Source organism: Carcharodon carcharias, chromosome 16 (assembly GCF_017639515.1).
Source record: "Carcharodon carcharias isolate sCarCar2 chromosome 16, sCarCar2.pri, whole genome shotgun sequence".
Classification (NCBI taxonomy): Eukaryota; Metazoa; Chordata; class Chondrichthyes; order Lamniformes; family Lamnidae; genus Carcharodon; species Carcharodon carcharias.
This window is the reverse complement of record NC_054482.1, coordinates 2,045,150-2,072,297: the sequence shown is the minus strand read 5'-3', so window position 1 is coordinate 2,072,297 and position 27,148 is coordinate 2,045,150. Positions and strand designations below refer to the sequence as shown.

General features: G+C 40.3%; 1 protein-coding gene across 1 annotated transcript in view; it reads right to left on the bottom strand.

The window, feature by feature from the left end:
• Positions 1-27,148, bottom strand: part of cdc73 (cell division cycle 73, Paf1/RNA polymerase II complex component, homolog (S. cerevisiae)) — a 384,146-nt gene that overhangs the window by 341,730 nt on the left and 15,268 nt on the right. Inside the window, exons 2-7 of the mRNA XM_041207677.1 lie at positions 16,719-16,824; positions 11,808-11,877; positions 8,128-8,190; positions 7,968-8,020; positions 4,103-4,191; positions 1,805-2,021 (exon numbers count right to left, since the gene is read on the bottom strand). Coding sequence (XP_041063611.1) covers positions 1,805-2,021; positions 4,103-4,191; positions 7,968-8,020; positions 8,128-8,190; positions 11,808-11,877; positions 16,719-16,824 — 598 coding nt within the window. The remainder of the gene's footprint in view (positions 1-1,804; positions 2,022-4,102; positions 4,192-7,967; positions 8,021-8,127; positions 8,191-11,807; positions 11,878-16,718; positions 16,825-27,148) is intronic.

Here is a 27,148-nt window from a genome sequence, read left to right as displayed (position 1 = left end):
AAATCCAAAATGAGAGTAAATCAAACTTAACTGAATTTTACCTTAAATTAACCACATAAGACAGTATTAATCCTGGAGATAATTGTACCTTCCATGCATTTTGAATTGCTTTTTGTTCACGTTCATCCCAACCAAGTCTAAAAGCACCAACTCTGTCTGGGCTACAGTTTCAAATATATCTTCACTAGCATTTTTCATATATGAGTCTGAATGATGAAGTCAATTGTAGCATTGCAATTGCTAAAATCAGCTAACTCAGCAAAGACTGGCAATCAAACCTCGGTGTTGATCTTTGGAACCTCATAAAACAGCAACAACCTACATTCATTTAGAGCCTTTAACATAATGAACGTCCCAAGATGTTTTGCAGGAGCATTATAAAACAAAGTATGACACCAAGTCACATAAGGAGATATTAGGTCAGATAACCAGAAGTTTGGTCAAACAGGTAGATTTTAAGGAGTGTCTTAGAGGAGGAAATTGTGGTACAGGGGCACAGTGGTGTAGGGGGAGTATTCCAGAGCATGGGCCTAGGGCAACTGAATGCACGGCCACCAATGAAGCAGCAATTAAAACTGGAGATCTACTAGAGGCCAGAATTGGCAGTTATCTCAGAGGACTGTGCAGCTGTAGGAGCTTACAGAGATAAGGAGGGGCAAGACCAAGGAGGGATTTGAAAACAAGGATGAGAATTTTAAAACGATGTTGCTTAACAGGGAGCCAATGTAGGTCAGCGACCACAGGGGCGATAGATTGAGACATGCTGCAAGTTAGGCAACAAAGTTTGGATGATCTCAAGGAGGGCAGAATATGAGACACCAGCCAAGAATGTATTAGAATAGTCAAGTGTTGAGGTAACAACAACAACATACAAGTTGAGACAGGAGTGAAGTCATGGAGTTGGAAATAGGTGTCTTTTTTAAAAATGTATTCTTTAATGGGATGGCATTTGTTGCCTATCATTAATTGCCCTTAACTGAGTGGCTTGCTAGGCCATTTCAGAGTGTAGTTAAGAGCCAACCACATTGCTGTGGATCTAGAGTCAAAAAATCCCAGGTTTTCTTCCCTAAAGGGCATGGGTTTTTACAACAAGTGAGACTAATTTACGAGACTAGTTTTCAATTTCAGATTCTTATTAATTGAATTTAAATTCCACCAGCTACCATGGTGGGGTTTGAACCCATGTCCCCAGCACGTTAGCCTGGGTCTTTGGATTACTAGTCCAGTGACATTATACTAAGCCACCATCTCCCCTTAAGAATGCCATGAATTTGAGGTAGGAAGCTCACCTCAGGGAAAATGTGACACTAAGCTAAGAAGCAGATTGGCAACAGTCTGAGGTTAAGCCAGATAGCAAGACAAACTCAGTAGCCAGGAAACAGAGTTTAGAATGGGGACCCAAAACAACAGTTTCAGTCTTCCCAACATTTATTTGTGGGAAATGTCTGCTCATCCAGCAGAGGATGCCAGGTAGGCATCTAATAATTTAGCAACAGTGGAGAGGAGGTGATGAGGTAGAGCTGGGTGTCATCAGTGTACATGTGAAAACTAAAGCCTTGCGTTCAAATGATGTCGCCGAGGGGCAGCACATAGCTGAAAAATAGAAGTGGGCCAAGGGTAGGTCCTTGGACACACCAGAGATAATGTTACAGGAAGAGAAACCGTTGCAAGTAATTATCTGGCTACAGTTAGATAGATAAGAACGGAACAGGGTGAGAGCTGATTCACACAGCTGGACAATAGTGGAGAGGAATTGGAAGAGAACATACTAAGCAATCAGGGAGCTCCATTCAGCTGAACTCACTTTGCCAGTACTTTGGAGAATGGTAGTTCTCGTTCGCCATACTCTCTCTCTGCTGACAATATCTCTGGTTACATCTACTTCAGAGTCTACAAAACTTCTTTGCTTCAAAGCTGCAATGTCATCATCCAGGTCTGTCTTGATAGTGGATCGTTTTTTTGCCATAATCTTAGCTTTAATAGCAGCAATCTTTTCCACAGACATCGCCTCCGACAATGACCTGCAATCCCAAAAAATTAAAGCTAAAAAATAATTTTTTTTGCACGCAAAACATTTTTTCCTGCAAATCAATAATCCAGACTATTTGAGAGTTGTGTTGTTACATTGCATTAGAGGATATGAAACTTTTACTGCTGGAATCACTTTAATATAATAAACAACTTGAAACACATCTATATGACAGATGCAACAAATAATTTTTGGAATGAGCACATACGACCTGAATCTTTGGGGATTTTTAGGTTAAACCTAAAACCTTTAACTCAAAGGCGAATGTGACACCAGTAATCCAAACTCACATTTTAAGGACATGCCATGTGTCCAGTTCTACAGTTTGAACTGGTCCTAGACATTAAAAAAAAAACTGAGGATGATATTCAGGACACAAAGTTCTCTGAATCAGAAATGATAGTAAGGAAACCTTTTACTTTGTCCTGGTCTAATAGGCCTCCCTTTTCATTCTGCAGCGAAGTGAAATTACTCAATTTTAAAACAGGAGCATTTGGCTAACAGAATCTAATCACAATTCCTCTGAACCATGCTACCACGGCCTGTAGCTTTGAGAATGTGACATTCTGAACTTTGACAGGTATCAGAATTTCACTTATGCTAGTGCTCAGATCAAAAACAGGTCAGTGGCCAGTAATGGCCACAGATGGGGTGAGAAAGTAAGTTCAGGAAATTTCAGGAGGTAGGTTACCCTAGGACCAGGAATGGACCCTCATCTAAAATATCATGGAAATAAAGGGTTCCCATACATTTAGGCAATAGCCCTTGGACTACCAGTCGATAGAGAAGAATGGCCATATGCAGTACTGGCTTATTAAAATTTTAATCTCTCACTTCTGCTGAAATAAAGCGCTACTGTATTAACAAAGCGATTTGCTTTTGATGCAACTATGGTATTAACGGGAAAAAATACACTAAAATGTGCTAGTCCTGTCCAACCATCTATCCCAGCAAATCTTTAACACTTCTCTATCCTTCAACTTTATTTTCTTCCACCTAGTCCAACAATCAAACTCCTATTAATATTTTTACTTCCCCATAGCATTTACTATCCATTCTATCATTGTATCTAGTGCAATCTGACTAAAATTTCCATTAGTTATCAAGGAGCAAAATCCAGCAAATCCCCACTCTCATTCTCCATGTTTCTACAAATCCAAAGACCTCATAAATTGTGAACCAACAAGGTCCTGAAAATCAGTCAAAATAGAATAAGCTGGAAGGTTGCAAAGGTGCGTAGATTGATAACTTTTTTGAAACAGAGGTTAAGTAGGAATGGGAGAAAAATGTAAAAACAAATGTACACATATGCAGGTCCAGTACAGAAGAAATTGACAGGAGAATGCTATGGTGAAGAAAGCAAAAGATAAAAAGGCAAAGCTGAAAATAGCAAAACATGGAAGGATCGGGGTCTGTGCAGCATTAAGACAAAACTGCCACAAGGTGGCACAGAAAGCACACTATTAATGATCCTAGATGGTAAATTAATATTGATGTTATTCGAGAATCTCAATGGTTTTGGTTAAATTCAACACAAATCTGAAACCTAAACTGAACGGAACTAAACTATGTACAGGTTGCAAGCTGAAACTGAACATTTTTATTTCTTTGTCCCTCGGTACTTGGGGGCTCTCTAGCAAGGTCATGCATATTGCAATTTTTAGTTGCTAAGAGAAGGTAATATTTGTACTGATTTTCAGTGCAATGGAGTAGTTTGTTGGATGCTTTATAGGACATTAAAATTCAACCGCATGGTGTGGTATTGGAGTCATGTGTAGGTTAGCTTGAATAATTTGGTGGCATGTTCTCTTTCTTGAAGTTTATTAGTGAAGCAGTTACAATAACCCCCTCAAGGAGGGAACGGAATCTAAATATTTTCTCTTATCATGATGGGATTATGGAAAAGCAGAAAGGCTAAATTTTCAAAATCAAGACAAAAATTTTCAAAATTAAGACAGAAGTTTTCTCCAATCTGAAAACTACCTTAATCAACTGGGCATAATTTAGTATGCATTCACAGTTTTGTTACAGAAACTTAATTGTACAGAAATGCTTGCAAAATTTATACTTTACCTAATCTGCTCTGTCTGTACAATGCCCTCTTTATGGCCTTCCAATCGAGCTGCCAAACGCTCTTTGTCAAGTCGCACACGTTCTTCATCCTAATTTCAATAAGCCACCTTGTTAATTTTTTCCATATCAGCATTGTCAATTAATTATGAAATTCGTAAAACAAAATACCAGTTTGCAACAAAATATAAATTGCTAAATTACCAAAAGGTTCTGAAGCATTTCAGATCATTTCAAATTATTTATAAGAACACAAAAATGTACTCAACATAACATTTTTCTACATTTGTTGCGCAATAGTAAATTTAGCTCAAATGGATTTGTACATTTCAACCTTTCCAATCTTAACATCATTGTAACCTTCATATGTGTAAATAGCTGCATCACATTGTATTGCAACCATGGGCTCAGGTAAGACTCATCGCTTTTGTCTCCTTTAAACTTGATTTCTATGTCAGCTTTAACAGCCTTCCATCCTCCACATTCCATAAATTTCAATTTGTCCAGAATTAAGTTGATCATATCCTGCCTCATGCTAAGTCCTGCTTACCCATCAATCTAAATCATGGCTCCCTCTATGTAAAGCGTAGAGTTTTACAATCATGGTCTTCAAATCCCTCTATAGCTTCACTCCATCCATTGGTCCTCTGACGCTAGACTATTATTCATTATTTTTCACTCCGTCCCATCACAACACATCAGCAAATCCTTCAGCTACCTCAGCCATAGTCTGCAACCCTCTACGTCTGTCCACTTCTCTCTTTATCACAAAGAGACTTTCTGGCTATTTAATTCCAGACAATTTTTGGTCATCGTTCCTATTTATCACACCACAATTCACTGTGTACTCATTTATTCCTTTTTTTTCAGTTCTATAAATGTGTGATGAGACAGTATTAATTAATGATCCCATAGTATAGGATCCTCTAGGGAGGAGTGATGACATGATGATTTTCACATTCAATCTGAGGGCGAGAAACATGGGTCTGACACCAGTGTTTCAAAGGCAATTATAAGCGGAAGATGACAGAGTTGGCTAAAGCGGGCTGGGAAAACAAATTAGAAGCAAAGACTTTGGAGAAGCAGGGGCAGATATTTAGGTTGATCTTTAATAATTCTCAGCAAAGATAAATTCCACTAAGAACGGCAGGCCCTATGAAAAGGATGAACCATTCATAACCAATGAAGTTAAAGATGGTTTCAAATCAAAAAAAGCAGCATACAATGTTGTGAAGATTAGTGGTAGGCCAGAAGATTGGGAACATTTTAGAAACCAGCAAAAGGTGACTAAAAAACAACAAAGAGGGAGAAAATAGATTGAGAATAAATAGGAAAAATATAAAGCTTCAAAGGGAGTTTCTACAAGCATACAAAAAAGACAGTAGCTGAAGTAAAACCTGGTCCGTTAGAGGAGGAGACTGGGTAATTAATAATGAAAGCAAATAGAAATGGCAGAGTCTAAGAAGAAATATTTGCCACCAGTCTTCATGGTAGAAGACGCTAAAAGCATCCCAACTGTAATAGAAAATCGGGGCAAAATGGAGGAGCTTAAAACAATCACAAGAGAAAAAAAATACAAGACAAACTTATGGGACTAAAGGCTGAAAGTTCTCTGGGCCTTTGGCCTGCATCCTGGGATCTTAAAAAAAGTGGCTGCAGAGATGGTGGATGCATTGGTTGTAATCTCCCAAATTTCCCTAGATATTGGAAAGATCTCAGAGGGTTAGAAAACTGTAAATGTAACTCCTCTATTCAAGAACAGGAGAGAGACAAAAAGCAAGAAATCATAGGCCAGTTAGCCTAACATTTGCCATTGGGAAATTCATTCTTAAGAATTCATTATTAAGGAGCGGGAACAAGGCATTTAGAAAATCATGGCAAATAAAGTCAACATAATTTTATGAAAGGGAAATCATATTTGACAAATTTATTTGAGTGCTTTGAGGATATAACAAGCAGGGTGGAGAAAGGGAACAAGTTGGCGGAGCTCATTAAGGTGCCACTTAGAAGTGCACTACGCAAATTAAGAGCTCATGTTGTTGGCGGTGGGGGCGGGTCGATATATCAGTGCAGACAGGGAAATGGCGAACAGAAAACAGAATTGTGATATTTGGATTATTTTCGGGTTCAAACTGTAACTAGTGGGATGCCAAAGGGATCAGTGCTGACACCTCAACTCTTTACAATCTATACTAATGACTTGCAATGAGGGACAGAGTGTATTGTAGCAAAGTTAGCTGATGATACAAAGATAGGTAGAAAGCAAGTTGAGAAGAGGACACAAAGAGTCTGCAAAGAGATACAGCTAGGTTAAGTGAGCAGACAGAAATCTGGCTGATGGAATTTGGGGGGAAAATATGAGATTATCTACTGTGGTAGGAAGAATAGAAAAATAAAATATTATTTAAATGAAGCGAGAATCACAAAATCATTCAGGTGTAGCAAGTAGTTAGGAAGGCAAATGGAATGTTGGAATGTTGGCCTTTACTGCAAGGGAAATTGAGTATAAAAGTAGGTAAGTCTTGCTACAACTGTACAGGATATTAGAGATACCACATCTAGTATACTGTGTACAGTTTTGGTCTCCTTATCTAAGGAGGGATATATTTGCAGTTCAGAGCAAGTTCACTAGGTTGATTTCTAGGATGAAGGGGTTGTCATAGGAGGAAAGGTTGAGCAGCTAGGCCTAGAATTATTGGAGTTAAGAATGAGAGGTGATCTTATTGAAACATAAGACTCTGAAGGGTTTTGACAAGGTAGATGCTGTTTCGCCACATGGAGGAATCTCGCACTAGGGGGTACAGTTTCAGAATTAGAAATTTTGCATTTCAGATGGAAATGAGGAGGAATTCATCTCTCAGAGTTTTATGAATCATTGAATTCTCTACTTTAGAAAGCTGTGGAGGCTGCGTCATTGAATACATTCAAGGCTGAGATAGACAGATTCTTGGCCTTTAGGGAAGTCAAGGGTAATGGGGAACAGGCCAGAAAAGTGGAGTTGAGACCATGATCAGGTCACCATGACCTTACTAAATCATGGAGCAGACTCACAGGGCCAAGTGGCCTACTTCTGCCCCTATTTCTTACTTTCTTCTTCACCATAAAAACACCCAAGGATGTTTGTTATATTAGAAATCCTGAATAAATGAAAACAAACGATGAAGAGTTGTATTAAATACCAAGTGTTTTAACAGAACAATAGGCAGAACAGCAATTTTCAGTACGTGTTGCTGGTTCACCCCTTTACTTGCCACATCATTTTCTCTTATTTCAATACTTCAAATGCTTACTAGCTTTGTAAATACAAATCTATCCAGTCCTAAAAAATATCTTGCCTTCGAAGAGGCATATGGTCACCCATCTGGTATTATGAATGAATCTCAATTTATAAAGGCAAAAAAACCTAAGTGACCAACAGAACCCATTCCAAAGATCAGACTTGATGGATATAAATTTTTGGTATGCCACAGTGGCAGACCAGGCATTGGGACAGCCAACCTGAATGGAGTAGGATTTCGAGGGTAAAGGCATTGCCATTAGTCTCACCATTCAATAGATAAAGAGTTGAAAGAAGAGAAGTAGCATTAACAAGATGGGCATATGGTTTCTTTTAAGTTACCGTAACCCGCTAAGGGAATCAAGGGATATGAGAAGTGAGCAGGAAAGTAGAGTTGATGGAGAAGATCACCCATTATCTTATTGAATGGTGGAGCTGGCTCAAGGGGCCAAATGGTCTGCTCCTTCTCCTATTTCTTTTGCCATGATCTTACTATCACGGATGTGCTATCCATCATTAATTTCTTAATCTATAGAGTTTACGTTCCAAATTATACATTTTAATCAGTCTCAGATTGTCCAAACCAATTACCTCTATCCTGGGTTTCTTGAGTTCTGATGATATTTCTTCAGCTGCTCTTTTTACTGTTGGTTTACAACAAACACAAAAAAACATGCAAAATAATTAATTTTGTTTTGTGGCTTGTTATAATAACATTTTTCAAAAATTCAATAAAATAAACCGTAGGTACCTTGCGTTGATCGTTGCAAACCAATTTCTAGAGGGGCACTTCTGTCTATACTTGCAGATGTTGCTGAGAAAATAAAAGATTAGGCATCAAAAATATTCATCCAGAAAAGTTAGCAAATACTTTTCCCAGCAATACTCACAGCTATCCCATAGAAACTAGGGGCCTAATTTAACTTTTATGTTGCATTAATGTAATCTGAAAGACTTACTTCATTAATGACTTGATTGCAACTAATCCCATTACAAAGTGAGCAACATGAAATGGCAGATACAAAACTAGATCAACTCTATATTTAGTATCAACTTGACTAGAGTACATATAGAACCAAGACTTCATTTATCCTTCCTAGTGGCAAAACACTTTTAAAAATTCAGTAATACAAATAAAGCTGATTCAGTGTCTCTGAAATAATATGTTTTAGTTCTGTTCATTTTTCTCAAGATTTAGATTTTTATTGGAATAACTACTAATACAATGCAGTGAATCTTGAATTCTACACTCAGGATCATAACTATTCTGATAACTTGAGTCTAACTGCACTGAATGGCAGTTATATCCAATTCTTCCCCTTCATTATACCTTCATTAGCCTTCAAACAAGCACAAGCAAGGCACATTCAAGAAGTGATTTCACAAAAATAGTAAAAAGGAAATAATTCAGCATATTTTCCACATCACCATCATTAGATTTGAAGATCAGCAGCAGCAGTTTAGTATGCTAGTCATACTGCCCGTTTGTTCACAGAACATTTAAGCATTCTGAACAATGCCATGTTTCCAGGTAATGCAGAAAGATATCAAAACCAACATTAAATTATTAGTTTAGCTGTTTGGAAGGAAATGTAACATGACATTGTCATATCTTCAGGAAGAAAACAATATTTTTTTTTATTTCAAAGGGGTGCATATTCCTTCAAATCTGGGAACAAAGAGTAAAATGGGAGTTTATCTTGTGTCATTCCCATTCCTTTTAAACCAGGTTTCTTAAGGAACATGTCATTAACTGCAAGTATAAATCATGGGACCAAATCCAACTCTTCATTCTGAAAAGCTTAGGAGGTTTCAGCTTCAACTAGAACTCCAGCTAATGAGCCACACCTACAGTGCTGTTAGGGAGAAAGTTTCAGGATTTTGATCCAGCGAGAGTGAAGGAATGACAATACATTTCCAAGTTAGGATGAGTGTGACTTGGAAAGAAACTTGTAGATGGTGGTGTTCCCATTAGCTTGCCGCCCTTGTTCTTCTAGTGGGTAAAAGGCCATGAGTTTGGCAAGTACGATCAAAGGAGCCTTGGCAAGTTGCTGCGATACACCTTATAGGCGGTATACACTACTGCCACTGTGCACCTATGGTAGAGGCATTGAATGTTTAGGATGTTGGATAGATTGCCAGTCAAGCGGGTTACTTTGTCCTGGATGGAGTCGAGGTTCTTCAGTGTTGTTGGAACAGCATTCAAACAGACGAACAGTGAATATTCCATTGCACCTGTGCCTTGTAGATGTGGACAGGTATTGGAGAGTCAGGTGAACCATGCCCCAGAATTCCCAGCCTCTGACATGCTCATGTAGCCATGACATTTATGCAGCTCATCCAGTTAAGTGCCTGGTCAATGGTAACCTCCAGAATGCGTGATGCAAACATCACTTGCCACTTATCAGCCAAAGCCCAAAATGTTGTCATGCTGCACGCAGGCACGGACTGCTTCTGCATCTGTGGAGTTGTGAATGGAAGTGAACAATGTGCAATCATCAATCAACATATACACTTCTGACCTTATGACGGATGGAAAGTCAATGGTGAAGTAAATGAAGATGGCTGGGCTTAGGACACTATCCTGATGAATTCCTGCAGCAATATCCTAGGGTTAGATGATTGGCCTTCAAAACCACAGCCATTTTCCTGTGTGTCAGGTATGACTCCAAACATGGAGAGGTTTCCACCCCTACCTACCCTACTCCTCAACCCGCCACCAACTTCCATCAAATTTCCCACTGGCTTCAATATTATTAGGGCTCCTTATTACCACACTTGGTTAAATGCTAGCTTGATGTGACAGGCAGCTGCAATCACCTCATCTGTGGAATTCAGCTCTTTTGTCCATGTTTGGACCATCAGACCAAGAAAAATGAGCTGCTTTCTTCTGTCAGTTCGTGTTTGGACCAAAGCTGTAAAGAGGTCTGGAACCCAAACTGAACATCATGTCCAAGGTTGATTGCTGCAAACCAGTCCCCAGTGACTTGTGGATAATCTCGGGATATCCTTATTTTGAACGTTGAGGATGAATGCATTCAAGATTCCCAGGTTCATCAAGGGGTTATTTGACCAGAAACTGAACTGGACTAGCCATATAAATACTGTGGCTACAAGAGCAGGTCAGAGGCCAGGAATCCCGAGGCAAGTAACTCACCTCCTGGCTCCCCAAAGCCTGTCCACCATCTACAAGGCACAAGTCAAGAGTGTGATGGAATACTCCCCACTTCCTTGGTTGAGTGCAGCTCCAACACCACAAGAAGCTTGACACTATCCAGCACAAAGCACCTCATTCACAAGCATTCATTCCCTGCACCACTGATGAACAGTGGCAGCAATGTGTACCATTTACAAAGCGTACTGCAGGAACTCACCAAGGCTCCTTAGACAGCACCTTCCAAACCCACAACCACTACCATCTAGGAGGACAAGGGCAGCAGACACATGGGAACACCAGCACCTAGAAGACCCCTCCAAGCCACTCACCATCCTAACTTGGAACCATATCGCCGTTCCTTCACTGTTGCTGGGACAAAATATTGGAACTCCCTCCCTGACAGCACAAGTGTACCTATACCAAACGGACTGCAGCAGTTCAAAGCAGCAGCTCATCGTCACCTTCTCAAGGGCAATTAGGGATAGGCAATAAATGTTGGCCTAGCCAGCGACACCCACATCCTATGAATGAATAAAAAAAAATTGTAAAGCAGTAGGAATGAATCTTGAATTTTTGCAGTTACCTGACTGAGTCAGATTACTCATGGAAGGGTTGGCAGACAAGTATGTGTGAACGTCAAGATGGGGACAGAGCCTCAAGTAGTTATGATTGCCCTGCAGCAGAATAACCTGCTGATAGTGCCATAGAAGATGATACATGAATAATTGTCAGTTGAACAAACTACCAGAGAAACAATTGTTCCCACTGAACCACACTCCAGAAGATGCACCGGTTTTCAGGGGTTCTTCTCTACTGTACTGTCTCAACAGGTTTCACATAGAGCATGGAGGGCAGGCCTGAGCAACAGAACAAGCAACCAAGCAAAAGTAAACCGAAAATGGAAAGCAACTACATTTTCCTGGTCTGATGGTAGGCGTCCTACATCCCCAATGGGCAGCAACCTCTGCACTCTAGTGTTAACATAAATCTGGTCCACAGACTCAATGTTCCAAGAAGGTAGTATTTCTGAATCCTGCAGATTCATTCAGAATGTAGCTCTCAGAAATTGATTCCTTCACCTAAACTAACAATAGGTGAGGTCTCACTTGCTTTTAAACCAGGTGTACTTTCTCTCACTGGAGTTCGTCAACATTCAGTCAGTAACAGAGACTTTGCAGGGAAAAAAAAAAACATTTTAGCTTTCCAAAATATTTGAGGATCTGAGGATCAATGAAGCAGCAATACTTATAACATGTACTACATGTCATACTTACACGTTTCACCATTTAGGTAGCTAAGTAGGTCTTTTCTGTCTGGTCTTCGAACAACAGGAATATTCTCTGTCTATTTAAAAAATATTGAAATACAGCATTATGTAATTTTTATTAAAAATATCACAGTAAAGTGCACTGAGTTAATCACATACTTTAATAAAGACTCAAGTGTGTGCAGTAATAGAGCAAATGCTTTGATTGACCCAGTTTTGCAGATGCCTTTCAAAATAAACTTGTTCCTTTTTTCCTCTCCTGTACCACACAAAAATCCAGATCAAGAACGAAGGCTCTGATAGCACTGGTCTGCCAGATACACAACAGTATTGGAGGTTCATCCCTTACCTTCAGTTTAATAACTGTGCAGTTAGGAAAAACTAAGCATCTGAAACTCCCTTTAACTGCCTCATTATACTGCATGCATATCACACTACATTACCAGGGTGGTACATGATACTAACAAAGGATAATGTACTTGACATCCTAAGGAAATTAATAATAAATCCAAGGGCTGGAACTAACTGAAGTTAATGTAAGCATGAAAGCAGTATTAGAAAAAAATAATGGCACTAAAAATTGACAAATCCCCAGGGCCTGATAGCTTCCACCAGAAGATTTTAAAAGATGAGGTAACTGCAGATGCCTTAGGCCACAATCTTCCAACACTTCTCTAATTCAGGAACAGTCCCTTTATATTAGAAAATTGCAAATGTAATTTCATTAGCTAATAAGATGAGAGAAGCTAGGAGATTATAGACCTGTTGTCTAACATCTGTTCTTGGGAAGTTAGACTGAGCATTTGAGAAATTTGAGCTAGTTAGAGAGCAAACATGGACTGTAGTAGGAAAGTCATGTCTAACAAATCCAACCGAATTTTTTGAGGAAGTAGCTAAAGTAGGAAACAGGGAATGGTCCTTGGATGTAATTTATATGGGCTTCCAAAAGTACTCAATAGAGTTCCACACAAAAGGCTGTTAGATAACAGTAAAGATAATTGAAATTGAAGACAAATTATTAACCTGGTTATGTGTTATAAGACAGAGTGGGATAATGACGATGTACTCTAATTGGAAGGAAGTGATAAATGTGGTCTCATAAAAATCGGTGCTGGGCCTCAACCTTTCGCTATATTTATTAATGACTTAGATAACATAAGACAGAGCCATATATCCTTGATTGCCAAATACACAAAAACTCTCAGTAAAATAAATAGTGCAAACAGGAGCATAAAGAGACATTTATAGATTAAGTAAATGGGCAAAACTGTGGCAAATGAGTTTCAACAATTATTTTTGGATCAAAGAAGGATAGGTCCAAGTATTATTCGAACAATGAAAAGCAAGGAATGGTGGAGGTTTGGGGTTCATGTAGAGATCTCAAAAATGTAGCTGCAGGTACAAAAAATAATCAAGAAGGCTGAAGGAATGTTAGTCTTTATAACTATAGGGCCAGAATAAAAGGGAAGTTTTGCCAGTTATACAAAGTCCTGGTTAGACCACATATGGAGTACTGAATATAGTTCTGGGCACCATACCTTAAAACTGATCCATAGGCATTGGAGTATAGCAAAGATCCTCCAGAATGTGGAAGAACTCAAAGTTAGATTATGAGAAAAGAATACATAAACTAAGTTTGCATTCCCCAGGAGGGAGGAATAATTAAGGCATAATTTGAATGAGGTTTTCAGAATTTTGAAAGGAATTGATAGGGTTGATAAAGAGACACTTTTTTGGCTGGGGGAGAATTTAGCACAAGGGGATGGTCCCTAAGAGCCAGGGCATTCAGGACATAAGTTAGGAAATACTTCTTATCCAAAGGGTGGTAAAAGGGTGGAACTCTCTCCACAAAAGGCCGTAAATTATCTCTTAATCAATAATTTTAAATATGAGGTCAATATATTCTTGCTGGACAAGGACAGAAGAATGCGGATGAGCTTAAGATACAAATCAGCCATGATCTTAACTGAATGGTAAAACAGGATTGAGAAGCTGAATCATCTATTCCAGTCCTACATGTAAATGCAAAAGGTGGCATTTGTACTTGGCATACAAACCTAGAATACCCTAATATCTTGATTAGTACAATTAACTGATCTCAACCAAGGTTGTGTTAGGGCTTTACAAATGGCCTCAACATTGACAAACTTGATGAATGGGGTAAAGGAGAGAAATGAGAACCAGGAACCCTGCAACCAGTACTCTGCATTGAAAAAAAATGTATATGGATGTTGCTTTGGTTCAGTTTGGTATGTCTTGCAGGTGAGGAGAGAAGGGGGAAGGGAAATTACATTAATTTGTCTCTTATTTCTACATTACATTGTCAAAAGTAGTGAAAAACAAATGAGCTCTTTCGACATTGAGGATTATCTTGTTGACCAATTACTGATGTGAGTTGTATTAGGAACATAGGAACAGGAGGAGGCCATTCAGCACATCAAGCCTGCTCCACCATTGAATACAATCATAACTGATCGAACACTTCAGTGCCATTTACTCACACTATCCCCATAACCCTTTATGTTATTGTTAAGCAGAAATCCATCAATCTCTAACTTAAACATACTCAATGGCTGAGCTTCTCTGGCCCTCTTTGAGTGAAGAAATTTCTCCTCATCTCAGTCCTAAGTGGCTTTCCCCTTATTCTGAAATTATGTCCCCTGTTCTAGATTTCCCAACCAGGGGAAACATCTTACCCCATTTACTCTGTCTATTCCTTTAGGTAATTTGTAGGTTTCATGAGATCACCTCTCATTCTTCGTAACTCTAGAGAACACAGGCCCAGTTTCTCCAATCTCTTTTCATAAGACCATCCCACCAACCGCAGGACAAGTCTGGTGAACCTTCGTTGCACTCCCTCTATGGCAATAACATCCTAAGGTAAGGGGGCCATTAATTCATTCCCTTTCATACCAGCAGTTCTGAATCAAATGATTCCTCCATTTTATCTATCAACGGTCAATCTCTGATCTGTGCTGAGTTAGAAGCAGAGTAGCACCATAAGCACGAGAAATGGCCAAACCATCACTAGGTTAGGATGGGGAAACTGACCAGGGTTTCCATCCCTGTCAGAGGTGAGGATCAGTGAACAGAGCGTTCCTCATTGATAATGTTCCGTCAATCAAACAATCTGTCAACATTCATCATCATCAAGGCTCACATGAATAATGATTGGGTTAAAGTACCAGAAGGTGACCAGGGTGCACAAAACCGTACCCCAGAAAGGAATCAAAACATTCAAGATGCTAGGAAGAAAACTGGCAAGTTAAGTTCAACCAAACAGTGACACAGTTCAAGAAAATTTAGACTTAATTCTTCAGCTTCAAAGAACTTTACCAGATTCCCATTCCAACACACATCCTCTCTTTTAAAACACATTTATCCTCAAACATAAAAAAGATAGAAATGACCAAAGAATCCATAAATAAAAGGAACTTCAAATATTTATTTATAGTTATTACCCTCCATCATAATTCCTTTTGTTCCTTTTCCTATGTCCTTTTTCACTCTGCACCCTTCTCCACCAAAAGAGGAACAAAATATCAAAAGGTTCCGATGAGCCACCTAAATTTCCACAGTAAACATTAAACCTGTTGGCAATAGGATAGGAAGGAGAGGATTGCATTCAAATTATTTCAATTGAGTAAAACTAATTTTAAACAGGCAGCAATCCCAATGTAAACCTACCACCAAGCCCAATGTGATAGCAGTTTTAATGTTTAACAGCCTTTCCATTTGTTTTGCCTTTCTCTCATTCCCTTTTTGCTTCCCTTTCTGATCACAGGTCAGTGCTTTATTCCTTTTCTTTCAGTACTTCGTGCATCCAGTAAATTACATGTATTTTCATTCCAGACACCAGAAATGATTTCTGGCAGATACTTTCAGAGCTCAAGGCTGACATGCTTGCTTTTTTTTGGAAAAAGCTGGTCTAGAATTTCCAAACACTAGGAAATATGAAGGATGTACCTGTCACTGCAAGCAACTTGCATTTATATAGTGCCATTAATGTAGTAAAATGCAAAAGGCACTTCATAGGGGAACGTTATCAAATAAAGTTTGATACTAAGGCAATGGAGAAGGTATTAGAACAGACGACCAAAAGCTTGGTCAAAGAGATAGGTTTAAGGAGCATCCTAAAGGAGAAGGGAAAACTATTGAGGCAGAGGGGCCTAGAGAGGGAATTCCAGAGTTTAGGAATAAAAACAAGGCTAGAAATACTCAGGAGGTCAGGTAGCAGCTGGGTAGGCAAAGAGTTAATATTTCTGGCCAACGGCATTTCATAACTTTGTGCTTCTCTCCACAGATGCTGCCTGACTTGCTGAATATTTCCAGTATTTTCTGTTTTTATTTCAGAATTCTAGCACTGCAGTATTTTGCTTTTATATCCAGAGTTCAGGGCCTTGGCAGCTGAAGGCACAGCTAGCAACTGTGGTGTGATTACAATTGGGGGATGTGCAACAGCACAGAAATTTCAGAATGTGGTAGAACTGGAGGACGTTACAAAGATGGGGAGGGGAAAGGCCATGGAGTAATTTGAAAACAAGAATGAGAATTATAAAACTGAGCTGCTGCTTAACGGGTGCCAATGTAAGTCAGCGAATACAGGGGTGATGATTAAATGGGAATTGGTGTGAGTTAGGACACAGGTAACAGAGTTTGGATGGTTTTAAGTTTACTTTACTGCACAGACCTACATTACACAAGTTTAAATGTCACCTTCCAAACATGATTGAGTTTACTAATCAGGGCAGTATCAATAATGACCATACATGTAGACATTTGCTCTTTCATTCTTGGGCATCAATGGATCCCCTAACTATAACTTGCTGTATACTCCACATATCTGTATGAACACTTTGGATTTAGCATTTTGATCCAAAACCTTATTTAAAATTTACAACAAATGCAGAATACTTACTGCAGCACGCCGCACATACACAGGATGGGAAAGGTGCACATTGTTAAGCAGAAATAATATGGAATCCAAAGTATAATACTCCCTCGGCTGACCTTCCTTCCCCGTCCTACAAAGAATATAAAACTTAAATCAGTGGAGAAGTGCATTTCAAAGTGAAAATTATAACATCCATCACAGGATAAGAAGATTCCAGATATATTTACACTTATTGATTTAACAACTTTGTATAGAAGAATTATATTCAAATATATATGATACAAGTGATTTAAAGAAATTTGAAGAGACAACAGCAGCTACTGTGGATGAGAGTGTAAATGCAAAAGTAATCAGCATCTACTAAGATGCCTGTTGCTATTCTCCACCGTGCAAAGCCCCTGGTCACTTACAATGGCAAATACTCAGAATATCAATGATGCTGATGCAGGTAGTAACAACTGAAGTATGTTGCTAGAAGTTTTTAAAAATAGCTAAAGGACCATATCATTGACAAATCAATTCAACGTTGACTCTAACCAGATTACTACTGAAAAGCAGCCACTTTATAATCAAAGAAAACATACTAAGCATCAGCCTCTTCTGAAGGCAGCAACTTGTACTGAGTACTAAAGCATCAACCTCCACTACTTCACCTTCATGCCAAAAGGATCACACAGACACAGAAAGAAAGGAGACTTTAGGAGAGATTACCAACCACTTGTTCAAAAAGATACATTATAAGCACATCTTAAAGGAGGAGAGGCAAGGAAATTTAGGGAGGGAATTCCAGTGCTCAAGAGCCTAGACAATTGAAGGCACAACCACCAGCGAAGGAGGATGCACAAGAGACCAGAGCTGGAGGAACAGAGTTCTGGGCAGTTGTAACTCTGGAGGAGGTTACAAAGATTGGGGGGCTAGGTGGTCATGGAGGGATGTGAACATGAGGATGAGAATTTTAAATTTAGAGCATTGCTGGACCAGAGTCATTGTCAGTCAGTGAGCAAACTGGTGATGAGTAAAGGAACCTTGATGCGAGTTAGAATTCGGGCAACAGAAAAATGGCAAATAAAAGCATTTTGGAAAGTGAAAAAGAGCTGAGAATAACCAGGTTATCAGTTCACATCTAGTGCTGGGTAAATAATCAGGAACAGGAAGCTTGCTTATGTGTTACCTGCCCAATATGGCAAAGGAATCACCAGAAACCAAAAATTCTTGTGCTAACAAATCAGAAGAGTGCCAGAAAATAAAATGTCTAGTCAATCTGGTGTTTAAAAAAAAATTAAATTTCCTGAATGGGAGCATTAAAAGATCTGACATTAAAAATAATTACAATAACTAGTTTTAAAATATATTGCCATGTCCATATAAACATATTTTAACCAGAATATGCATTGTGAAAATTTGAATTACACTATTATCAATTTTGAAAGACTAGCATCTTTGCTACCGACTAACTCTGAAAGCAAAGCTATGAAAATAAAAGCTCTCTCGTACAAAGTTAATTCTCATTTGTGGCTGAAAGGCTACATTTACCAAATTCCCCTTTAGAACACATCAAACAACTCAAAGGTGCAGGTCATAGTACATACAACAATATTCAAGAAACTGATCAGAAAGATTTTTGTTTTGGGAGGGTTCCCAAAGAGCAGTTCAGAATAAATGAAGTCCAACTATATCGCTTAATCAGCTTGTTAGTTCACTGTGTGGCTAACTACTTAAAACAGTTAAATCCCTGGCTATGATATTCGTAAAGATGACACCTTGCCATTGAACAATGTATAAATATCTCATTCAGTTTTCTGAATATTTAAAGTGTATGCGCATTCATTTTACACAGTCTGTAACTACACTAATCCCCAAGGTAATAACCAGTGGCATTTTACTATGTATGTCACATATTCTACAATCAGCATAAGAATTTTGAGAACGATAGTCTCTGTACATCACTCATCTGTCTACTAATGATACAGTGTAACACATTTGTCAAATGATACCCATTAATCCTGCACCGAGGACAGATAATGGAACAGCTTCACGACCAAATGTTTCACCAACTTTCTATGACTATCTGCTCAGCGGAATTTATAAAATCTACATTTGCATTTATAATTACTTCTTGATATAATAAATCTGAATATTTTAATATAGTGCCACATAACAGACTTGAGCAAAATCAGGATGAACAATGGAAGCAATGCCCGCTCTAAATTCTTTGCTTAACCTGTGGCTTGTTCACTTCAATGAGTGGGTACTTTTAATTTTTTTTAAACAACGCAGCCACACACCTGCAGTCTTTGAAGGAAACAAATTGTGAGCAGCCTGTGCAGTACCTTCCAGGTAACAGCTCTGCCATACAAGCGTGCAGCTCACAGAAACACTGGATGGAAGCGTGCATACAAAATTGACTCAGAGACAGAAAGCACACAGCAGTGGTTATTGTGGTTTATCAGACTGAAGTGTTGAAGTTGGAGCACTGAGTCCAATTCTGAGCACCACTTTAGTAGTAAGGACACTAAGGCTTTGGAGAGGGTGCAAAGATTTACTAGAATGGCACCAGCAGTGAATGACTTCAGTCATCTGGAGAAACTGGGGTTGTTCTTCCTAAAGCAGAGAAGGTTCAGAGATGATTTAATAGAGATGTTCAAAAGTATGTTGGGTTTTGAGATAGAAACAACTTCCACTGACAGGAGAGTCAATGACCAGAGGACACAGATTTAAGGTAATTATGGAAGCAAATTCAATAAAAATTTTCAAAGAGGAATTGAACGTTTAAAAAGGAAAAATCTGTAGGGCTACACGAAAAGGGGAGGAGAATTGGACCAATTAAATAGAAGGCCAAATGGCCTCCTCCTATGCTACACAATTCTATTCTGTGAATAAAACTTAACTCCACCCTCCAAAAGAAATGGATTTATGAAAAACTGAAATGATACAAAAGTACTACAAGTGGGGAAAGAAGTTCAAACCTGCAAATTGGACGTGTAAAGAACCTGGAAGTGGAGTGGCAAACTTAACTTCTTTGGTAAAGTGTTGTTATTTGGCTTACTTTTGCACTGCAGTTTCCAATTAGTACACGGTGAACCCTGGACTAACTTAAGTTTTATACAGAACAGTCTACATCTGACGACAGATTGTTTTGTTAGTTAATGGATAACTTTCCAGTGCTCTGCAATACCAAGTTTTCCTAAGGTTCCTTGATGCCACACTCAGTCAAATGCTGCCTTGATGTCAAGGGCAGTCACTCTCACCTCACCTCAGGAGTTCAGCTCTTTTGTCCTTGAGTCAACCAAAGCAGTAATGAGGTCAAGTGCTCAGTGGCCCTGGCAGAACCCAAACTGGGCAGTGAGCAGGTTATTGATAAGCAAATGCCACTTGATAGCACTGTTGATGACCCCTTCCATTACTTTACTGATGATTGCAAGTAGGCTGATGGCGGGGGGGGGGGGGGGGGGGGGGGGGGGGCATAATTGACTGGGCTGGAATTGTCCTGCTTTGTGTGTACAAGACATACCTGGGCAATTTTCCGCGTAGCCTGGTCGATGCCAGTGTTGTAGCTGTACTGGAACAGCTTGTCTAGGGCACGGCAAGTTCTGGAGCACAAGTTCTCAGTACTATTGCTGGAATATTGTCAGGGCCCATAGTCTTTGCAGTATCCAGTGCCTTCAGCCGTTTCTTGATATCACGTGAACTGAATCGAATTCACTGAAGACTGGCATCTGTGATGCTGGGGACTTCCAGAGGAGGCCAGGATGAATTATCCACTCGGCACTTCTGGCTGAAGATTGTAGCAAATGTTTCAGCCTTATCTTTTGCACTGATGTGCTGGGCTCCCCCATTATGGAGGATGGGAATATTTGTGGAGGCCCCCTCCTCCAGTGAGTTGTTTAATTGTCCACCACCATACACGACTGGGTGTGGCAGGACTGCAAAGCTTAGACCTGATTCGTTGGTTGCAGGATCGCTTAGCTCTGTCTATCACTCCTACCGATACGGGTATGGGCAGATGCATCTGCGACAGGTAGGTTGATGAGAATGAGGTTAAGTATGTTTTTCCCTTTTGTTGATCCCCTCACCACCTGCCGCAGACCCAGTATAGTAGCTCTATCCTTCAGGGCTCCGCCAACTTGGTCAGTAGTGGTGCTACCGAGCCACACTTGGTGATGGACATTGACGTCCCCCACCCAGAGTACATTCTGCGCCCTTGCCACCCTCAGTGCTTCCTCCAAGTGGTGCTCCACATGGGTTAGAATTGTCCATGTTTGTGTGTACAAGAAGGGTGTACACACAAACATGGACAATTCTAACCCAGTCAATTACCCCATCAGTCTACTCTCAACCGTCAGTAAAGTAATGGAAGGGGTCATCAACAGGATGTGGTCATCAGCAGGAGGTTTCCTTGCCATCGTTTGACCTGATGCCATGAGACTTCGTGGGGTCTGGATTCGATGTTGAGGACTCCTAGGGCAACTCCCTCCCAACTGTATACCACTGTGCTGCCACCTCTGCTGGGCCTGTCCTGCTAGTGGGACAAGACATACCCAAGGATGGTGATGGTAGTTGTCTGGGACATTATCTGTGAGGTATGATTCCATGAGGATGACTATATCAGGCTGTTACTTAATGAGTCTGCGAGACAGCTCTCCCGATTTTGGCACTAGCCCCCAGATGTTAGTAAGGGGGCTTTGCAGGGTCACAGGACTGAGATTGCCTTTGTCGTTTCCGGTGCCTAGGTTGATGCCGGGTGGTCCGTCCAGTTTAATTCCTTCTTTGTGACTTAGTAGCAGTTTGTTACAACTGAGCTAGGCCATTTCATGGGGGCATTGAAGAGTCAACCACATTGCTGTGGGTCTGGAGTCACGTGTATGCCAGGTCAGGTAAGGACAACAGATTTCCTTCCCTAAAGGATGTTATTTATTTCTCAGCTTGTGTGTGCTGATACACGTTTTAGTTTGGATTCTGTTGCTTTGGTAAGTTCCCCTTATATTGCATTGCCGTATCTTATTTTTTTCTAATTGTACATCCTGCTTTTGACACTGCAAATCTCAATGAGGATTTTACAATCTGATTGGTTGAAGAACCGTGCTATTGCTTGTCCTGCTCACACATGCCACAGATCCCTATACAGAGGCTGCACTGCTGGATCAGACTCCTGATTTTAGCAAGTTGGCACTCAAAAGCCACAATGAGCACCATTCCTTCACTGCCGAGACTATTATAGTAGCAACCAGCTGTGAAAGTTTTGCCTGAATTTTTGTTTTAAATTTATACATATAAATACGCTCTGGATAATATCAAATAGCTCCGATAATAAAAATGCAGTTCCCTGAGTTGACAGCCATTATTAGGTCGAACTGCAAGATAACTAATTATTTAGTGTTTTTCCTCATTCTACTCTGCTTCAACCATTGCACAATTTGATTTACGTTCTCTTTCACAATTTTTATCCCTCTCCTGATGGTGCCAATTCTTGCTGGAGTTAAATTCAATGGAAACTGACAGACCCTGCATTGTTCAAGTGCAAACCTGAACAGAGAATAAATTAGTTATTTGACTATCAAGTGCACAGTGCAAAGGTCTGCATTTAATCTCTGTTCTTCAATAAAACATACAGCCTATTTTGTAATATTACTGAGTCTTGGCTCCACTGATTCCTGCTTGAGAAGCACTCTTAAACTAAATTAATATTTTCACAAGAAATTTCCTTCAACTAGTTATATTCAATCCAAATTAGTTAATTTTTCACTAAGAGTAATCCTATTGCTATGTACTGGTTACAAGTTCACATTTTCATATAACCCTCTATGCAACCAAGTTAAATTGCAATTACGTAGTTATTCAAAAATCATTTTAATGAAGAGTCCAAAAACAGATTAACAAACTAAATTTTGTATCAGAATGCAATTCAATAAAAGCTAATAAAAAATGCAGCACTATAAGCAGTTTTTCAGATCTGAAAATGCTATTTGGAAGCTCAATAATCTCAAGGATGTTGTCATAGGATTAGTGTAACATACCATGACTGCAGATCTCTTGGTACGAGCAGCTACAAGCAGCTATTCACCAAATATAAATAAAACAAATATAGTTCAAAGCTTTACCCCAGGTGGTTTGTGAGAAGGCACTAATTGCACTGTTAAACTCTGACTGTTGATGTGTTACAAAAGATTTTAACAAAGAACAATTTAGGCTCCAAATCATCTGTATGCCTTAGATTTCATGAATTGCAGTTCAGGATGCAGCTATTGATTGTGCATCAATCGTCTACTGATATAACTGTGAATGGTGTATCGATAGTCTACTGCAGTAACCATGAATATTGTACTGATCATATTATGAACGGTGCGAGTCAATTGTTTTTGCCAAATAGGCTGTTGTTAACATTGGAACTAAAATTGGAAAAAATAAATAGAATTTAACAAGATCACCAGATGACATGCTCAAATACAAGCTGAACTGAAGCTGTTGTTGACAGTCAATACCACTTGAAATGATCTCACGCATCTGTCCAAACAAAATTCACCACCCAAGTGAAAAATTCATACACTGTTAACTGGATCATTAAGGGTTATACTGCATCAGTTTGAAACCTGGTGCATGTCTGATTATGCACCAGACAAAAATTATACTGTCCTTTTGTTCTGATTTTTTTGTGCATAAAATACTGCTTTTCTAGATGTCTGCTGATCATTAACTGACACTCGGGGAATTGTAAATTATGGTTGTAAAAAAATACACTGCAGCAAAAGCAATGGGTTCCGTGAGGGACACAATGTCTTCTGCTGGACCTTGCATTTACAATGGGAGCAGCCATTTGCTCCACCACCTGTACATAGCTGGAAAAGGAGTATATGTTTGTTCTCTGGATATTGATTGGCTTCACATCCATTCTGTACCACAGTGAACACATGAACCAGAATATTATTTTCACTTTTGCATCAACATGAAGGAGAAAGTGGTTAAATTGTACTAAGGATCATTTGTTTAGTTGGTTTGCATTCACCATACGTGTATTAAACATAAGAAAATCAAAATGTAACGTGATTGGTGTACAACTCAGTGAACAGCTACGACCACCAACTCCGTAACGTGTCATCCAGACTGACATCCTCTGTGGGCGAGATGCTAGGGACTGTCACCAAGCTATTCATTTGACACCCAAAAGCAAACATACATTCCTAGTAAGGACAATGATTACGAACAAGGAAAGAACAAATGAACTTCAATTTGTATAAGACCTCATCATATTCTCCAGATATCCCAAAGTGCTTTATAGCCAATGGTTTACTGCAGTTATTGTTAAATGAGTAAACATCAGCTAACTTGCATACAGTGAAGTCTCATAGGCAAAAATGAAGGAACCACAAAAAAAAAAGTAGTGATACTTAATAAAGCAAGAAGGTTGGCTGGGGAAACATTCTTAATTTTTGAATCTTATCATGGAATCTTTTACTTAAAATTAAAAACAGAATGTGCTCAGAAAACTCAGCAAGTCTGACAGCATCTGTGGTGAGAGAAACAGTTAACGTTGAGTCCAATATGACTTTTGTTTGTTACAACTTGCCAGACTTGCTGAGTTTTTCTAGCACATTCTTGGCCTGAACTTCAGTGGAGTGGCAGAGTTGGTTGCCACTCCATTCCTAGTTTCTTAGCTGGAAATCGAGCCACTCCTTTGTCACCCAATCTGTGACTCAGGCTCTATTTGTTTTTTTGCAATTATATACTTTATTCATAAAATATCTGAAAGCACATTACAAAACATTTCAAAATGGCCATTACAAAAAGTGCAATAATGTTCAAGTTTTCCACAAAGATCATGTCGCACCCTTAGGTGCTTCAATACAATCAACGAACATCACAGACATTTCAAAATGGCCATATCAAACAGTGCAATGGTATTCAAGTTATATACATAGATCATATTGCACTCGGAGGTGCTTCAATACAATTGCGATACATGTAATATCCACTGCATACATTCAATGTGAGTCATACAGCCCAAAGGGTCTATACAATTCCCAGTCCCTCGGTGTATTATGGCTGAAAGGTCTTAGACCATGACCGTTCCCCATTGCGCCTGTGTGGTGGCTGCTCCAAGCTTTAGTGCATCCCTCAGCACATAGCCCTGGACCTTAGAATGTGCCAATCTGCAAAACTTGGTCAGGGTCAACTCTGCACTGGAAGACCAACAAGTTTCAGGCAGACCAAAGAGCATCTTTCACCGAGTTGAGGGTCCTCCAGCTACAGTTGATGTTTGTCTCTGTGCGCGTCCCTGGGAACTGCCCTGTGTCACAGAACTACACAGGATGAACCTCGACAAAAACCACTGCATCTCTCTCCAGACCTTCTTTGAAAAGGCACATTCCACAAGGAGGTGGACAACGGTCTCTTCCTTACCACAGCCACCTCCAGGGCAACATGCAGAGGGGGTGAGACTCTTGGTATGTAGGAAGGGTCTGGCGGGGAGGCCTTTTCTCACCACCAGCTAAGCTATGTCTTGATGTTTGTTGGAAAGTTTAGGCGATGAGGCATTCTGCCAAATGACTGGCAGTCTACTTGGGGAACCATCCGACAGGATTCACCATCTCCTTTTCCTGCAGGGCCTCTAGGACATTAGGTGCCGACCAATGCCTTACAGACTTGTGCTCAAGGGTGTTTCTCTGGACAAATTTTTCCATGAGGGACAGGTAGTACGGCACGGTCCAACTCGTTGGAGCGTTCCACGGCAGCATGGCCAGACCCATCCTTCGCAACACCGGGGACAGGTAGAACCTCAGCACGTAGTGACACTTGGTGTTTGCATACCGAGGGTCTACACAGAGTTAATGCAGCCGCACACAAAGGTGGCATTCAGGATGAGGGCAATGTTAAGCACGTTTTTCCTCCCCTTTATCTAGAGGTTTGTACATAATGTCCCTGCACACATGGTCCATTTTTGACCTACAGATAAAGTGGAAGATGACTCGCGTGATCGCCACAGCGCAGGAGTGAGGAACAGGCCAGATTCGGCAACACCGAGAGTGCATCACACCTGGTGACCCAGTTCTTACCCACAATGGAGATGGAGCGTCACTCCCACATGCTCAGTTTTTTTTCACCACGGCCACTCGTTCCTTCCGGTTTCTAACACATGCCCCGGTCCCTCTGAACCAGCACCTTCAGGCCATCTGACCTGACCACGAAGGAGTAAAAGGATCAGTCAGCCCAGTTTCCAAAGAACATGACCTCACCCTTGCCACAATTGACCTTGACAACAGAGACCAGTTCGAACTGGTTGCAGCTGTTTATCAGTCTGCACACTGATGGTGGATTTAAGCAGAAGACAGTGACATCAGCGAGGTCTCGGGAGGCTTTAATTAACCAGAGCAGAGCATTCTTATACAATACGTCTGCTACGAGGAGATGGTGAAGTTACCTCCCCACAGCAGAATACCAAGGAAGGAGGAATGTGAATCCTTTCCTCCCGACAAGATCGATGGTCCATGGGGCCACCATTGTGACCACTGCCTGTAGGAGCCAAGGTATGGTATCTCATACTCCTGCAGAATCAGATCAGCTTTGACCTTGGCAAGGTAATCCCAGGTCGCCATCGTATAGTAGATTTAACGTTACACACTTTGATGAACATAATCTTTATCCCCATTTGAAAGCATTTTGTCACTTACCAGACCTGTTGTCTTTGACAGTTCCAGTCCTTTGATCTGCTCCTGCATACCCATAGTGTTCACAAATTGTCGCACTTTTCATGGGCTGAGGAAACAGTCCTGAACCACCTCTTTGGAAATGTTCTGCTCACATGACATCAGGAGGTCATGCAAGGAAAAAGGTTTGGATTGTTCTCTGTCGGACAAGTCTCTCCAATCCATTCCCCCTCCTGTTGCTGTTCCCGGCTTCCCAGAGCTAGGGTGCGCTGAGCACTTCACTGCTTCCAGCTTCCTGGGGCTGGGGTGCGCTGGCCTCTTTGTTGCCACCGATGTTCTGGAATTTGGGTGTCTCCTCTTCCAGCTCCCTAGAGCTTTGCCGCTTCTTCTGTAGGTGCCATCTTTGCCCTTCTTCGTCTAAAGAGCAGCAGCCCTTGTCATCCATGTCAGATGAGAGTCGCCTCTTGCCACTCATCTGGTAAGTGGCTTGGTCCCTTCTTCTTTTTGGTCTTCTTCACCAGCTGCTACTCATCTGTTGGTCGCTCCTCAGTTGATTCACTCTGCTGAGGAGTGGAAAGTTTGGGAAACAGTGCAGTTATTTGGCCATCAGCTGCTCAATCTTTTCCTTCCTCTGGTCTCTCTCGGTGCCCTCCTTTGTCCCATTGAGCTTGCTGGAAGCTTTGGTAGGTGGATGTTTGCAAGTCTCCTTGGCGGTAATGATACTCACTGTTTCATCTGCTTGCCCCTCCTTGGTTTTTACCGCCTGTGCAAAGTGAGGCAGTGTTTGGGGCAGTTCTTGCAGAGGTGGCCTGCCCT